Source organism: Callorhinus ursinus, unplaced genomic scaffold (genome assembly GCF_003265705.2).
Source record: "Callorhinus ursinus isolate GAN/ISIS: 27379988/994484 unplaced genomic scaffold, GSC_fseal_2.0 scaffold63, whole genome shotgun sequence".
NCBI lineage: Eukaryota > Metazoa > Chordata > Mammalia > Carnivora > Otariidae > Callorhinus > Callorhinus ursinus.
In genome coordinates, this window is record NW_027397125.1 from 6421082 (window position 1) to 6439603 (window position 18522).

General features: G+C 36.6%; 1 protein-coding gene across 1 annotated transcript in view; it reads right to left on the minus strand.

Moving 5' to 3' along the window:
* Window positions 1-18522, minus strand: part of MALRD1 (MAM and LDL receptor class A domain containing 1) — a gene marked incomplete at its 5' end in the record, with an annotated part of 844763 nt that overhangs the window by 163965 nt on the left and 662276 nt on the right. Inside the window, one exon of the mRNA XM_073885547.1 lies at window positions 2306-2507. Within this exon, the coding sequence (XP_073741648.1) occupies window positions 2306-2507 (202 nt within the window). The remainder of the gene's footprint in view (window positions 1-2305; window positions 2508-18522) is intronic.

Consider the following 18522-nt stretch of genomic DNA (forward strand, 5'->3'; position numbering starts at 1 on the left):
TTAGCAACTCTGCTCACATAATCAGTTACAATTGTTATTATGATTATTTAGAATAATAGTAACTTTTCAGCCCAAATTTCCTAGTCCTTGTGTTAAGCTCTGGAGATGAAATAGACAAACTCCTCTTGCTCTTGAGCTCAAAATTAGTGGGAAGTGATGTATAAATGCATGTAAGTGTATGTATGTGTAGATATGTATGTATACACATATATATGTATGTTTGCTTCCATGTGTGTGAGAAGAGCTAAGAATAAGTAGGAGAAGGAAAGAAACAGAAGATACAGGACAGAGAAGACTTTGATGGAACAGTGACTGGAAGGAACTAAGAAAGGAAATGACCAAGAACATTTGCTCTTGGAAAGACTGAGGGTTTTCCCTGAGACAAACAGTGACAAAAAAGGTGTTTGGTTGTGGATACAGGCACATTTAGAGGTGGGAAAAAAAAAAAAGGTTAAGGGAATTTGCTTCAAAAGGGGGTTATTTTCTATTCAAAGGATATAAGAACATTGGCAAAGTGAAGAAATTTCAAGGGAGTAGCTGGGAGATTTGAGGACTGTTGTAGAAAAGCAGTGCCAGGGAATGAGAAATAGATGTATGTAGGACACTTGACCACCAGCTAAGGTGATAAACCAAAACTTTTAGTGATCCCAAGGAGCATGACCAGCAGCAGCCTGGAAAATACAAATGGTTATAGTAACCCAATTTCAAAGACTGATAAGGCCATTATGACTGAACATGACCTGGATATTTGTATTTATTCTAGAGTCTGATAAATAAATGTGCTAATACATACAATGCCTGGCACATAATTAGAACCCAAATTTATCTTTAAAAAATGGACATAGGGGCACTTGGGTGGCTCAGATGGTTAAGCGTCTGCCTTCAGGTCAGGTCATGATCCTGGGGTCCTGGGATCCAGCTCTGTGTCAGGCTCCCTGCTCACTGAGGAGTCTGCTTCTCCCTCTCCCTCTGACCTCCTCCCCTTTTAGTGCTCTCTCTCTCTCTCTCTCTCTCTCTCCCCCTCAAATGAATAAATAAAAAATCTTTTAAAGAATTAATAAAAAATAAAAAAAATTAGACATAAAATAATTCAAAGTACTGATTGAGAATGGAATTGAGATGTTAGATCATTAGATCTGGGATTATTAGGAAAAAAGTATAAAGAAGCTATTTTATAGAAGAAAGCAGGAAGCACTGAGAATCTAGAATTGTATTTTTTTTTCTTGTTAATTATGTTTGAAAACAGGTTTAGGAGGAGTAATCAGGAAGTAGAGGATATAATGATCAGATGAAATTTTCAACTCTAAAATTTCAGACAGGATGATAAGATCCAGGATGTAAGTGTGGGAGCTGGTTATGGAGGAAAAATATTTATGAAGGTAATTAGAATTGAAAAGATTAACCTTATAGGCTGAGTGACCTGGAAGTTGAAATTGCCCAGGACTTGGGATCCAGAAAAAAAACCATTGGAAGGATAAGAACCCAGATGTGTGGCCTTAAAAAGAAGAAAATTAATTTTTTTTAAATTTCTATTTTTTTAAGTAATCTCTACACTCAATGTGGGGCTTGAATTTACAGCACTAAGATCAAGAGTCACATGCTCTACAGACTGAGCCAGCCAGGTGTCCCCCAAAGAAGAAACTTTTAAATAACTCTATAAAAATAAAATTCTGAATGAGGCATAGAGTAGCCAGAAAGACAATGACCCTATTATTTAACAATGAAAATCTGAAGACTTTATAAAGAACAAATGGCCACTTAAGCGGAAGCATCGTAAATAGGAGAAATTCAGATTTCAGTTAAGGGAATGACTTCTTACAAAAACCGTTATTGACAAGATTCTTGTTTTGACTCTGAATTCTAGATTGTACAGTAGAAACAGTGAGGAGAAGGGAAATGGTCCAGGGAATGGGGGAAAGCTAATTCGGATGGAAAAGGTACTTTGGAAGATGACAGGTGACCAGAAGAATCCTTATGTAGTTCTTGTGAACCTTTAGAAATAAAGAAAGTAGGAAAGCAGACAATAATGCTCTTCTAATGAAACTAACTATCCCCTATGTCTCTTAAGGACTGTAATCAAAGTAATTTGGTTGCCTAGAGGACATGAAAACTTTATGGTTAAGCTCATGGGCAGAAAAACTTATCTCCTACAACATTACCTCCTACAACATATACTGATCTTCTTTCAGTGTATGAATAGTACTGGACCTGGAAACAAATGTTATTCAGCAGGAATTCCCAGTTCTTCTATATTTGGATAGTAAAACAATCCTTATACACCCCGTCTACTAAAGAAGTCACTTACCTCCAAAGACACATTCTGGGGTGAAAGTGATGTCATCAAGGGCAATAAAGATTTCCTCATTTCCAGCCAAATCAGCTTCAAATGCCACTTTAAATGCACTGTTACTGGAGAGAGGGACATGCCCATACATCCAACCAGTTCTTTTGCTTCCAATCACTGACCACACGAGGATGTTTAGTCCAGATTCCTCAGTGGTATATACCTAATAATGGGGGCCAAAAAAGAAAAAGCAACTCTTTATGTCTTGGATGTTAGAGATATATGGACGTCCTGGTTGTTAATGGAAGAATGGAGTCTGGCAATGGGACAGCACGACACCTTGACTCTAATACTTTCTATCTCACAAATTGGGGTTACAGAGTGAGTTATATTTTCTTTAAGTAGTCAGACCTTTGTTTGGTTTTGTCATGTCGATTTCTGCGTATCATAGTAGGCATGGCCAAAACCTGTAACTATCTTAAGAATCTAAAAGAGCTGGAAGGAGCTATAAAACTAGAATTTCTCATTGCTAAAGGACTTTGTCCATGTTTCCCCAAGGTTGTTTTAAAAGAAGAGAACACTTATCTTAAGTGAACATGACCATATACAAGTCATTTCAGAAGCCAAAGTAATGTGCATAACATATTTAGTATTTTGACAAACAGAGAATCTTCCTGAATTAACTAACTAACATCAATACCCAGGAGTTTTTAAATGCAAGGACTAACAGACTGAACACATAAAAAGTGAAATAGCAATAAAGTTAGCTTTAAAACCAACCATGAGGCCAAGTTCCAATAATCTTATTGAACAGTAAAAAACAATTCAAAACAAAAAATGCCATTTCCTAGTGCTCTTCAAAAACAACAACAAAAACAGGCAAGGCAGCAAACATTTTTCTATATTACCTCTCTGTAACTAACTTTCAGTTATCATTTCCCTAGAAATGATAGTAATATTTTATATATATATGTATATGTATATATATAAATGCATGTTAGCAATCACTTACACAACTCTTTCTTATACATGGGAAAAATATGACTCAGAAAAAAGAAAACACATAATAATAATTTTCTTCTATTACAACAGTGTTTTTGTCCAGTAACATTGCTCTCTACTAAAAAAATCCTACTTTCTCACTTTTTTTTTAAAGATTTTATTTATTTATTTGACAGAGAGATAGAGAGCACAAGTAGGCAGAGAGGCAGGCAGAGGGAGAGGGAGAAGCAGGCCTCCCGCTGAGCAGGGAGCCCGATGTGGGACTCGATCCCAGGACCCCGGGATCATGACCTGAGCCGAAGGCAGATGCTTAACTGACTGAGCCACCCAGATGCCCCTCACTTTTTTTTCTTAGTATCAAAATTTATCTAAAGATAATTTATCCTACAAAAGTTTATCCAAATTTTGTACTATCAGGAGAAAATAACACCACTCATTCTGTTGCAAGTAATGACACGATATTGTATGGCATTCCAGAAATACTGCCAAGAGCCACCAACTTATCTAGAGCCAGAAATTAGCATGCTGCTAATGTTACTATTACAAAAAGTCTAAGTCAGAAATCCAGCTATTAATGGAAGTTGAAAAAAATTAAAAAACCATCAAGATGATCATACAGAAAGAAAAATAGAAAAACTTGCCCCAAATTTAAAAACCTAAAAAGTGAGATTTAACATCAACAGTATGGAAAAGCACACATTTCCTAAGCAAAAAGCACTTTTTATATTGATTCCTCAATAAGTGAAATAAACTAAAAGTCAGGGAAGGGAATCTGGGTCAACCGAGCGTTTCCGGTCTCACACAGAAGCAAACATTCATCCCAAAGCTCTAAGATCTGGTTGGTACCTATTTCTCAAATAAACACAAAATTCCTCCATTTTAAAAAAATTAAAAAGGTAAGAAGCTTCCAATTCAATATAACAGGACAACTTTATAAAGTCAACCTAAGTTGAATTATTTTTTTTCTTCATAAATCCTGAGTTACAACATAAAGATTTAAAAGGGGATGGATTTATTTTATTTTATAACTCTTTTTCTGGAAAAACCAATTCAGAAAACCAAATTACATGAAATCACAACCCAACATGTTTTGCTTTTTTCAAAACCCTAGTATAAATGTATTTTATTAATATATCTATTTTTATTGTTTTTCATTTCATTTTTCTTTCAGTCATCTTAATCTTCAATTAATCTTACATGCTCTTGCCAAATTCCATTTCCCTCATTCTTTTACTCTGCTTCTCCTAAATCCACCGTGACATCCCCTGCCTGTTCTCCCTCCCCTGTGCCCCATCATGAGCATTAACTCTCTAATAGACTTCAAACAATGGTACCCAATATTTTACCCTACTGTAGTCCTCATTCATTCTGATAAACTTCACTAATTCACTACTTAATTCCAATGAAACTTTTTCACAATCTCATGGATTGTTTCAATTGTAACATGTATTTATAATACTCCCAATGCATAAGATTGAATAATTGCATGCTATGTCCAGTGTTTCTGTAGCCATAATAGCCAATGGCAAAAATAGGAGGATCATTTAAGGGCTCCATATAATGTTGGGTTTTTTTATGGCAAATGAGAAGCCTAAAAAAGGCTAATATTATTTTTTTTTGTCTTTCGGTGAAAACAATATTCATTGTCTTCAGAGAAATTTTGTGATAACTGTCAGCAAAATATTTTTCTTTTTTATTATTATTTTCCAAAAATCTATTACCTTGAAAAAGTAAAATGGCTAATAACCTTGAAAAATAATTTTAGTTTAATTTGTTCCTAATTTTATATTTTATTACACACATTTTACTGAAAACCAACTTATGTTGCAATAATAACTTCTTATTTGAAATAGCTTCTAAAATCAGCTGCTGGACAAATAATTTGGTTACTTCTATTCTGATCTTCTAAATTTTGGTCAGACATATACTCATTAATATAATAAAAGTCAACATTATATATTATAAAACAATCATTTTATCATGACTTTTATCATAAAACAATATGGATTCAAAGAATACATAAATAAAAATATTATGTTTAGATATTAAATCAATATTATATTCAAGGATGATACTATAATTGTAACTGCTTATGATATAGGGTAGGGAAAACTTGAAGAAAACTTCATAGATAGAATAAAATGATATGTCATTTAAATACAAATATTATAATAACATTCAATTAAATATATGTTAAGTTTTTTTGAGAGGAAACTCCTCAACATTTATCTGGAGTGAGCATACCTTTGAAGGAAAACATTCCACAAAAGATATGAGATAATAGAAAATATGAGTTAATGATTAAATTACAGAATAGTATTGAAACCAGACAGCAGCTATCTCGACAATACCCAAGTATGCAGGGTTTCCTGGTGAAGAATTAAAAGAACCTAATTAGTACATTTTCCTGAAGTGCCTCTCCTGCAGCGAGTCACAATCTCCAAGTGCCTGCAGCATGGAAGGTAGGCTGGCACTGACTTAGAGTCTCCTAGTGGACACTTCCAGATATCAGAAACACTTAATCCATTTCACTATTATTTAGCTTATTGAAATTCGTGCATGAAATGCAGTACCAAGACAAAACCTTGGCTTTACTTGGTCCCAGTTACTCTCAGCTATTCTGCTAGATGTCTGTTCTTTAATCACCACGGATAGGGTAAAGCAATGAACCAAGCTACACTTAATCCTTATCAGTGTACAGTTTCTCATGGCTTCATTTGAAAACACTCAAATTTATATAATAGAAGAAAGAAAAAAATCAAAAGTAATCAAAAGGAAAATTTCCTTCAAAAAGAAGAGTTTATAGGCATTAAACTTATTTAATAAAAGAGAAATAACATTATCCATATATTTGAAAATTGAGCACACTCACATATATTACATGAACCCTACCGCATGTGTGAATGTAGGGTAGGACTACTGACTGCCCTCTACAAATCTGGAATTAGAGTTGTAGAGAAACAATCCATTACTTGTACACAGGCTTCCAGTCCTCGATATGGTATATAAAAGAAATTAGAAATCGTCCTACTGGTCCTAACAACAAGAAAAAAGCTGAGCTGAAAATTAATAACTCTTCTTAGATCCATGACAATTGATGTCACAGAGCCATCATGACCACTGCCTCCAAATTGAGGAGAATAATAGGGGGACACAAAGAATCACAGCTTAGTGGGGCAGAAGCCCAAGGACGGAAATTCCTGTAGGAACCAGTAGCAGGGTAGAAAAACCCGGAATGAAACTGATGAAAGGCTGAAGGCCCACTGTAGACAAGTTTCAAGGTTAAACATTCTTGAGGGGACCCTACACTTTTGTGAGTTTGACCTCTCAGAGCCCCACCAGTTTCTCATGTTGAAAATTAGAGAAAAATTCCCTCAAAATTTTGGCAAATAAAAGGAAAAGTAGCCATTTTGAAATATACCCAAAGCATTCTGTTCTTCTTAGCGACCTGCCCTCAAGACAAACTACTTAAAGAGACTGTAACTTACTGGGATTTAATAAAACTGGAGAAAGGAAAATACCTAACTCCAGCTCCTAGTAGCATTCGAGGTGGGGAAAGGGAAAGAAGCCATTCCAGCAACGTCTAGCCTTCCTGTCTTACCTCAGGAGTGGAAAAATAAACAAACAAACAAGCAAACAAACAGATAAAAAAAACCCAAAAAAACCTGAGTGGTAATTATGAAGGATACAACCCAGTGGCACTAAAAGACTCACTGAGACCTAAATCATAGGCCCCACAACTTACCAGCACATGAGTAGGGCTTCTGTGTATGAACAGGGGAATACAAGGAAATAATAGCACACTGCAGGCCTTATTTAGAAATAAATCTCTCTGGAAACCCAAAGGTAACAGTGAAGACAAAAATAAGGACAACAGGGAAATTATAACTGATATCTACAGTTACAGCAGAGTAAACATAACCTCTAGCCAGATACATATAAAACCTCACACTAAAGGCCTAATTCCTTTCACCCAGTACATCACGTCAGTCTGTCAAAAAAGACAAAAAACACAACTTGAAGAGACAGAGCAAGCATCAGAACCTGGTTTAGATTGGTAGAAATGTTGGAATTATCAAGAAGGGAATTAATATAGGTGTAATTAATAAGGTAAGGAAAAAGTAGACAGTATGCAAGAAAAGATGGACAGTAAAAACAGAGAGATGGAAACTAAGAAATAATCAAAAGGAAATGCTAGAAATAAATAAAAACACTCTTAACAGAAATGAAACACACTGCTGATGGGCTCATCAACAGATTGGACACAAGAGAGGAAAGAATGAGTGAGCTTGAAGATATGTCAATAGAAACTACTAAATCTTAAATGCAAAGGAAAAAAAAAAAGACTGGAAAAAATGAAACAGAATGTCCAAGAACTGAGGAATGGTTCCAAAAGGTGTAATATGTATAATGTAAATACCAGAAGGAGAAGAGAAAAAAGCAGAAGAAATATTTAAAGTGATAATGACAATTTTCCAAAATTAATGATAAACACCAAACCACAGATCCTGGAAGATCTGTGAACACCAAATATTTATCTACACCTTGGCATATAATATTAAAACTGCAGAGAATCAAAGACAAGGAAAAAATCTTGAAAGAAGCCATAGGGCATTGGGGAGGATAAATACCTTAATTACAGAGAAGCAAGGATAAGAATTACATCAGACTTCTCTTTAGAAACTATGCCAACAAAACGAGAGTGGAATAAAAATATTTAAAGTACTGATAGAAAAAAAAAAAAGACTCTCATCTGGAATTCTGTATCCAATAAAATTATCCATCAAAATAAAGAATAAAGATTTTCTCAGACAAACGTAAGTTAAAACAATTTTTTGTTAGTCCACCTGCCCTACAAATAAAGTTAAGATAAATCCTTTAGAGAGAACAAAAAAGACATCAGTCAGAAAATCCACTCTGCATAAAAAGGAACATTAGAGAAGAATAAATGAAGTAAATATTTTATTTTTATTATTAATTGATCCAACAGGTAACAGTTTGTTCAAAATAATAATAGCAAGAATGTATTCAGTGATTTTAGTTTTGGGGTAAATGAAATAAATGAATGGCAGCATGTTATAGGATAGAAATGAGAACTTCAAAATACTCTTTATAATGTTCTTGTACTATCCATATAGTGGCATAATGTTACTGGTCCATAATGAAAGTGGACCTGGATTACTTATAAATGCATATTGCAAATTCATGAGCCAAAAATTAGAAAAACAGTTTAAACAGAAGTATAACCGATATGTTACAAAAGGAGAACAAAATGAATCATACAAAACACTCAATTAAAACAAAGGCAAAAAAGAGTGGAGGATCAAAAAAAAAAAAAAAGGAACAAGGTCATCAAGTATAAAAGATAAACAAATATGCTAGATCCTAATCCAACTACTAATAATCACTTTAAATGTTAGTTTTCTAAATATACCAATTAAAGAGACTGTTATAGTGGATTTTTAAAAAAGACTCAACAATATGTCATCTATAAGAAACTCAAGTTAAGGGACACCTGGGTGGTTAGTCATTAAGCATCTGCCTTCGGCTCAGGTCATGATCCCACGGTCCTGGGATCAGGTCCCGCATCAGGCTCCTTGCTCATCAGGGAGCCTGCTTCTCCCTCTGCCCGCAGCTCTCTCTGCTTGTGATCTCTCTCTCTCTCTCTCACACACACACACAAATAAATAAATAGATCTTTAAAAAAAAAAACCTCAAGTTAAATATAGATACAGATAGATTAAAAGTAAAGGGATAAAGATTTACCATGTTAATATTAATGAAAAGAAAGCTGAAAAAGCTATATTAATTTCGGAAAAAGCAAATTTCAAAGAAAGGAAAATTATCAGGGACAAGCAGTATTACAAAATGAAGAGAGTGGTCAGTTCTCTAAGAAGACATAGCAGTCCTGCATGTGGATGCAGCTAATAGCACAATGTCAAATGCTTGAGAAAATAACTGGAAGAACTGCAAGGAGAAACAGATGAATCCACTCATACAGTTGGAGACTTCAACATCCCTCTATCAGTAATTGACAATCAGGAGGCAGCAAATCAGTAAGGGCATAGGTGAACTGAGCAGCGTCAATCAACTTTATGTTTATAGAATACTTCATCCAGCAACAACAGAACACAGACTCCTCTCAAATTCACAGGGAACGCTCAGAAAGACTGATGACATTCTGAACCATCAAATATATTGTAGCAAATCTGAAAGAACAGAAATCCTACAGTGTACGCTCTCAGATCACAATGGAGTTTAGGAAACAGTAACAGAAAGATGTATGGGAAACCCAAAAAAATTGGAGATTATACAATATACTTCTTCATAACACATGGGTTAAAGAAGAAATCACAAGAAAGAAACTAAAACTATTTCAAATTAGATGAAAATGAAAGTACAATTAATTAAAATTTGTGGGATGTAGTAAAGCAGTGCTTAGAGGGAAATTTTATAGAATTAAATTCATTTAACAGAAAGCGAGGAAGACCTAAAATCAATCACCTTAAGCTGGTTCTTTGAAAAGAATAATAAAATTACTAAACTTCTCATCAGGTTACCTAAGGAAGCAAAAGAAGATGCAAATATAAATATCAGAAATGACAGAGGAACTATGACTACTGATCCCATGAAAGGATAATAAAGGATTATTATTAACAACTCTATGCCCACAAATTTGGTAAACTGTACAAAAATTTCCAATTCTTTGAAAGGCATATCTATCAAAATTCACACAAGGACAAACAGATAATCTGAATAGGCCTGTAGTATTAAAGAAACTGAATCAATTATTCCAAAAGAGAAAGCACCAAGCCCAGATAGGTTCACGGGTAAATTCTACCAAACATTTAAGAAAGAGATTATACCAATTATCTATAATCACATAACCAGAAAATAGAAGCAGAGGAAACATTTCCAAATCCATTCTATGAAGCCAGCTTTACCCGAATACCAAAACTAGGCAAAGACAACACCAGAAAGAAAAACTACACACCAATATCTCCCATGAACACAGATTCAAAAATTCTCAACAAAGTATTGGCAAATAGAATCCAATAATGTATAGAAAGAATGACAAATAACCACTAGGTGAGATTTATTCCAAGTATGCTTGGTGAATGAACATTGGGAAACTGATTAATATAATCTATCATATCAGCAGGATATAGAAGAAAAATCACATAATAATATTGATCCTTGATATGCAGAAAAAGCATATGACAAAATCCAACACCCATTCATGATAATAACTCATAGGAGACTCGAAATACGAAAGAAACTTCCTCAACTTGATAAAGAACATCTACAGAAAACCTATAGCTGACCCTATTCTTCATGGTGAGAAACCATACACTCTCCTGCTAAGATCAGGAATAAGCAAGGATGTCTGCTCTCACTGCTTCTATTCAGCATTGTACTGGAAGTCCTAGCTAATGCAATACATAAAATAAAGAGAAGAAAGGGAATTAAAAGACATACTGATCAGAGGTGCTTAGGTGGCACAGTTGGTTAAGCTTCCAATGCTTGGTTTGGGCTCAGGTAGTGATGTCAGGGTCTTGAGATTCAGCCCATGTCAGGCTCCACATTCAGTGAGGGATCTGCTTGTGATTGTCTATCTCCCCCTGCCCCTCCCTACCTCTCTCTCTCAAATAAATAAATAAATCTCTAAAGAAAAGATACACCGCTCATAAAAAAATAAAAATACTTTTGTTTGCAAATGACATGATTGTCTACATAGAAAATCCCAGAGAATCAACAACAACAATAAAATTCCTGAAACTATTAAGTAATTTATAGCAAGGTTGCAGGATACAAGGTTAATATACAAGTCACTTATTTTCTTATAATCCAGCGATGAACAATTAGATTTGAAATTAAAAACATAATATTATTTATATTATCCCAAAAAGTACATGAGTCATATGAAGAACATTACAAGACTGATGAAAAAAATGAGAGATCTAATTAGATGGATGATATTCTCTGAGGAAGACTCAATATTGTCGATATAAATTCTTCTCAGCTTGATATACAAATTCCAATTCAATTCCAGTCAAAATCTCAGCAAGTAACTGAGGCTACTGAAAAACTCATTCTAAAGTTTATAAGGAAAGACAAAAGACAGAATAACCAAAACAATATTGAAGAATAAGAACAAAGTCAGAGAACTGACACTACCTGATTGCAAGACATTTCAAAGCTACAGTGATCAAGGTAGGTGGTATTGGTGAAAGATTGGACAAACTGATCAAAAGAACTGCAAAGAGAGCCTGGAAACAGACCCACATATATACAGTCAAGTATTTTTGATAAAGGAACAAAGGCAACTCATTGAGGGAGATTAGTATTTTCAACAAATTGTACTAAAACAGCTAGACCCACATGCAAAAAAAAAAAAAAAAGTGATCCTAGACATGGAACTTCCATATCGCACCAAAACCAATTCAAAGTGGTTCACGGACCTAAATGTCCACCACAAAACTATAAAACCTCAAAGAGATAACTCAGGAGAAAAATCTATGTGATCCTGGGTTTTTTTTTTTTTTAAGATTTTATTCATTTACTTGTCAGAGAGAGAGAGCACAAGCAGGGGGAGCGGCAGGCGGAGGGAGAAACAGGCTCCCCACTCAGCAGGGAGCCTGATGTGGGACTCGATCCCAGGACTCTGGGATCATGACCTGAGCTGAAGGCAGATGCCCAACCGACTGAGCCACCCAGGTGCCCTGATCTTGGGTTCTGAGATGACATTTTAGCTATAAAACAAGAATCACGATCCATTTGTAAAAAAATCAGGAAGGTAGACTTGACTGAAATTAAAAACTTCTGCAACATTAAGGACGCTGTTATGACAATGAAAAGGCAACACAAAAACTGGAGAAAATATATTTTTTAAAGATTTATTTGTTTGAGAGAGAGAGAGTGAGTGCAAGAGAGCAAGCAGGGGGAGGAACAGATGGAGAGGGAGAGAGAGAATCTCAAGCAGACCGAAGAGCCCGACTAGAAGCCTGATCCCAGGACCCTGAGATCATGACCTGAGCCGAAGCCAAGAATCAGATGTTCAACCAAATGAGCCCCCCCAGAGTACCCCTGGAGAAGATTTTGAAACACAAATCTGATAAAAGGACTAGTATCCAAAATATGCAAAACATTTAAAAGAAAAATAAGAAAATAACCCAATTAAAAAAGGGACAAAAGATCAGAAGAGACACCTCACCAAAGCAGTAATACAGATGGAAAATAAGCATAGGAGAAACTCCCAACATCATATATCATCAGGGAAATACAAACTGGAACAGCTAAAACACCTATCAGAACAGCTAAAATCCACATGACTGAAAACACCAAATCCCAGCAAGGAACAACAGAAACTCTTTATCATTGCCGGTGGGAATGCCAAATGGTATTTTAGAAGACAATTTTGCAGTTTCTCACAAAACTAAATATACTCTTATCATATGATCTAGCAATTGTGCTCCCAAAGGAGTTGAAAACTTATTTCCATACAAGAATTTACACATGAATGATTATAGCAGATTTATAATTGTGAAAACTTGGAAGTAACCAAGAGGCTCTTCAATGGGTAAATGGATAAACAAATGCTGGTACATCTGTACCCTGGAATCTTCTTTAGGGATAAAAGAAAAAAAAAAGAGCTATCAAGGCACAAAAGGACATGAGGTAAGTATATTTCTAAGTGAAAGAAGCCAATCTGAAAAGGCTATAAAAGTAGAAAACTTCTCGAAGATAACAAAGGAAAAAATCTAGGTGACTTGGAGTTTTTTGTTTATTGTTCTTTGGTTTTATTCATTTGTTTTTGCTGTTTTTATTTTTTTTGTGTGTTTTGAATAAGAGGTAAGTTTAGGATAATAGTATGGGACAAAATGGGTAGATGCCAGGGCCTGTAGTAATGAGCTTCCCAGGAATAGACAAACAGACGGGAATAGTCCAGACAGATAAGTAGACAGACAGAGAGACAGGAAAACAAAGCCAAATGGGTAGGAGGCCAGGACTAGCGTCAGCAGCTCTGTCTGGGCTGCAGATCCAGTTCTGCCTTGGGGACCTAGGAAATGGACAGGGTGGGCGTGGGCCGCTGTTCCCATCATGCCCCTCTCCTCACTGGGTCTTGTGCCTCCCCAGAAGCCAGGGACCTTTTGTATGTGCTTTCCTGGTGTACAGAATGGTTGTTCTGGGAGTGCAGGGAAGGCAGAGGGTGAAGGTGCTTGGAGGCTCCCTGGGAAGGTGGAGGCCTGGGAGGTGTGGGGTTGGCAGCAGCAACAGGGAGAATCTGCTCAGTAGGGGGCTTTGCGTCCAGGGCAGGCCACTCACACCCTGCCCACCACACCAACGTGGTGCGGTCACTACAGTTTCAAGTAGAATTCTACCTTTATGGATTTCTGGGAAAGGTGAAACTATCTGTAGACACAGTAAAGAAGATGAGTGGTTGCCAGGGGTGTTGGAGAGAAAGGGAGGGAGGACTAGGTCGAGCACAGGGGATTTTTAGGGTAGTGACACTGTTCTGGACAATAATGTCGATACAGGTTATTACACATCTGTGAAAGCCCATGGAATGTACAGCACCAAGAGTGAGCCCTAATGTCAACTACAGACTTTACTAATAAAGTGCTAATACTGACTCATCAGTTACAACAAACGAGCCACAGTAATGTAAGATGTTAGTAATAGTGCGAAGTTGGGGTGAGGTGGGGGAATATGGGAACTGTCTGCACATTCTGCTCATTTTCTCTGGAAACCTAAAACTGCTAAAAAATTAAACTATTAATTCAAGAATATTTTTAAAAACCCAAATATACACAGTATAGAGGTGATAGAGCTAGTATGGAATTTTTCTTATTTGCTTGATTCACTCACTTGCCTATTTTATTAGAAAAAACACTGATGTCTCATCTATTTCAACACCAATTAAGCACATTCAATGATCACTTGGTCCTCTCTCTTTTTTTTAAAAGATTTATTTATTTATTTGAGAGAGAGAGAGCATGTGCACATGCGAGTGGTGGAGGTGGAGAGGGAGACACTCTCAAGCAGGCTCCACGTTCAGGGCACAAATTGACACAGGGCTGGATTTCATGACCCTGAGATCATACCCTGAGCCAAACCAAGAGTCTGACGCTTAACAGACTGAACCACCCAGTCCTTTAAACACATTTACTCTCTCTTTCCTCCCTTCCCTCTTTCCATCACACTTTCTACTTCCAATAGTGGACATTTAAAAAAAGTCAGGTGGCCCATCATTTCTTACCTTGCAAATGCCAACTCCTTACCCCAATTCCCTCCTAATAAACCAAGCATCTTTGCCTCTCAGAGGCATGAATTGTCCAAGTACTAGGTACATTAAGCTATCAAAGGAAGCCCTGAAGAACTGAGTTAGTAATAGCAATTTCCTAGAACTGGGCCACACAACAGAGGTATAAAAATGTCCTTCCAAAGGTATAAATATTTCTTCAAGATCTCTCTCCCTTCCCCCTTCTTCCAGGTCTGACTACTCTCTCCCTCCAGAAGGCTCCCTTGCCAATCCTCCTAAACACCAAGGACACTCCCAGCTCGGGCTGTTGCACTGTTCTGTTTTGTTTTTTTCTCTCTGTCTGAAATGTTCTCCCATCATGTCCCCCATATTTGCATGGCTCGCTCCCTGGGCCCTTTCAAGTGTTCGCTCAAAGTTTACAATCCCAGTGTGGCCCACTCTGACCATTCCTGGCTCCACCAGTCCCCTTACTCAGCCTCATTGTGTTACACGGGCTTTGCAAAGACTACCCAACTCACTCATCACGTTTCCTGTTTAATGTCTGTCTCACCATGATAGCATAAATCCTATCAGGGCAGGGAATTTGTTTTGTTTATTTAGGTGTGCCTAGAATACTGTCATGTATAGAACAGGTGCTCGGTAAACACTTGCTAAAGAATGGAAAAGTTCAAGATTTAAGAACTTTAGGCTTGGAAAGCATCAACTAGAAAGTTGATTTTCTAGTCAAAAACTTCGTAGAGGACTAGAGAGAATACCTGACTTGCTAGTCAGTAATGGAACCAGAATCTCATGTTTCTTTTTCTTTTTTTTTTTTAAGATTTTTTATTTATTTTTTAACAGAGAGAGAGAGAGACAGTGAGAGAGGGAACACAAGCAGAGGGCGTGGGAGAGGGAGAAGCAGGCTTCCCACTGAGCAGGGAGCCCGATGTGGGACTCGATCCCAGGACCCTGGGATCATGACCTGAGCCGAAGGCAGACGCTTAATGACTGAGCCACCCAGGCGCCCAGAATCTCATGTTTCTTGCTGTGCAATTCCGACCTTAGCAAGTTCATTATTTTATTTGAAAAACAAATGTATCTACTTACAAGAATCAAGATCATGTGGGTACTGCAATGAGAGCTAGCAAAGCTCTCATTGCTAAGTTTACAAATAATTGCTTGTTCACACTAAAACATCACAACTTTCTGGGTTGGGAGGTCACTGAGTTATAAATAAGCTACAGTGCTTTAAAATAAGGAATTTACCCTAGGTTAAATAGAGGAATGGGTGATTAAAAAACAAACAACAACAAACAAAAGCCAAAAAATCCTGGAATGATCAGAATTTGAATTGAAGATTTTTCTAGAAGGAGATAATCAGATAAATTACAGATGGAAATCTCCCTGAGATGAAAAATGACAAAGGCCCACCAAATTGCTGTAGGGATTTATGAAATCCAAAAATAAAAAGAACATTTTACCCACTTCCTGACAGAAAAGAATATGTAAAAATCCTGGAGGAGAAATAATAAGACATCTGTCTTCTGTAAGGCAGGTGGATAATGGATGTTAGAATACATTGCAACAACACTGTCAATTACTTAAGAAAAAATAATTCTGAACCTAGATCAAACTTCTTTTTTAATATGGGCACATATCTTTTCACTCAATCAGGAACTCAAAAAGCTTATCACCCATGCACAATTTCTGAAACGTATGAGCAAAACATGTTGGTAGGGCTGAATGTGCCTACTGCCCCAAGTCCGTATGTTGAACCTTAAGCCTCAGTACTTTAAAATGTGACTGTATTTGGAGATAGGGCCTCTAAGGAGGTCAGTACATGAAAAGCAGGCCATTAAGATGGGCCTTAATCTACTCTTGCTGGTGTCCTCGTAAGAAGAAGAAATTTGGACACAGGAAGAGATACTGGGGATGCACGCACAGAGGACACACGATGTGAGGACACGGCAAGAAGGCAAACGTTGGCAGGCCAAGGAGAGCGGACTGACGAAATCAAACCTGCCTGCACCTTGATCTTGGACCACTAACCTCCAGGAGTGTGAGAAAATAAATTTCTGTGGGTAGGCCACCCTGTCTGTGGTATTTCATTAATGTAGCCTTAGCGAAGTAATTTACGTATCAAACAAAGAATCCAACATAGCGGATTGCATGGGAATTAATACAGAGTTGGGAGCAAAGATGACTACAAAACATACATGATTATACAGTATAAACATAAGCCTGATAATCACATGCTAGTGAGGTCGACAGCATTTTTAAGAATATGATTGTCAAGAAAGCAGATGAATTATTTACACCCTGAATCTAAGGTTCCAGCCAACAAGAATAAGCCATAGAGCTGTTTGAGAAGATGAGCTGGGTCAATAAAACTTGCCGAAGTTGTCTTTTATTTGAGGGGTGCGTGGAAGTACGCAATTAATTTTCAGTGATAATGGATAAATATTTTAAACAAAGTGATCCTTCCTAAATCTTAATCACAAAAATCTTAGATCACCTAAACAAAGTGATTTATTAAAAACCGTGTCCACTCTAGAAAAAGAGACCTAGCAATTAAAATTTACTGTAACTTAGGGGCACCTGGGTGGCTCAGTCGGTTAAGCGTCTGCCTTTGGCTCAGGTCATGATCCCAGGGTCCTGGGATGGAGCCCCATGTTGGACTCCTTGCTCAGCAGGGAGCCTGCTTCTCCCTCTGCCTGCCGCTCCCCCTGCTGTGCTCTTATCTCTCTCTCTCTCTCTCTCTCTCTCTCTCTGAGACAAATAAATAAATAAAATCTTTAAAAACATTAAAAAAAATAAAATTTACTGGAAGTAAGCAAGAATTCAGGAAATCTAATCAACCCAACTAAAGACAGCAGTAAAGGGGAAAATAATAAAACAAACAGAAGAAAAATGGAAAACACACAAAAAATAGGTCTATATCGTGATGAAACAATAACACATGTGAAAAGGACTGAATTAATTTATAAAAACCAGAAACTCAGATTATGGGAAAAAAAATAATCCAGCCATATGCTGTTTAAAACTGACATAACTAAAGCCGTATCATGGGATAGTTAAAAATAAAGGCATGGGTAACATACTAATAAAATCATTTAAAAATAGAAGAACTTCCATATTAATAACAGAAAAATAAGATTTTGGTAAAAGTATAAAGAGGGACATTTAATATTGATAAAAGTTATGACTTCCCAAGCACATACAACTGTCTTGAATACGTTCAACAATATGGCTTTGGAATATAAAAGGCTGAGACTAATAAAAACAAACTGTAACTTTTATAATTTCACTGAAAGAATTTAAAATACTATTTTCCTAAATTGACAAATTGAGATAACAGTCATAAAAATGTAGAGGAGTATGATTTAATTTATCTCTGTGTTTCTATCATCTCTCTCTCCATCTACCTATCTTTTTTGGGGGGGGGATTTTATTTATGTATTTATTTGACAGAGAGAGACACAGCGAGAGAGGGAACACAAGCAGGGGGAGTGGGAGGGGGAGAAGCAGGCTTCCCGCCGAGCAGGGAGCCGGATGCGGGGCTCGAACCCAGGACCCTGGGACCATGACCTGAAGGCAGATGCTTAACGACTGAGCCACCCAGGTGCCCCTCCATCTACCTATCTTTGTATGGAAGAAGCAATCATTCTTTTATATATCCATAGAAAATTCACAAATACACATATGAATTCTACATGAGATAACAAAAGTACATCAAATTAACAGGGAGAAGACACAGTATTGAATCAATGGTGTTGGAAGAACTGGCTTGCTATTTTGGAAAAAAAAATGAGCTTCTAACCTCTCACCATACATACACAAAATAAATTATAAGTGGCTTAATTAGTTGAATCTAAAAATCAAAATTATGTAATAACTAAAACAGATGAGGATATTTTGTTATTTTTTTAAAGACTTTACTTATTTGAGAGAGAAAGCACATGAGTGGGGGGAGGGGCTGAGGGAGAGGCAGACT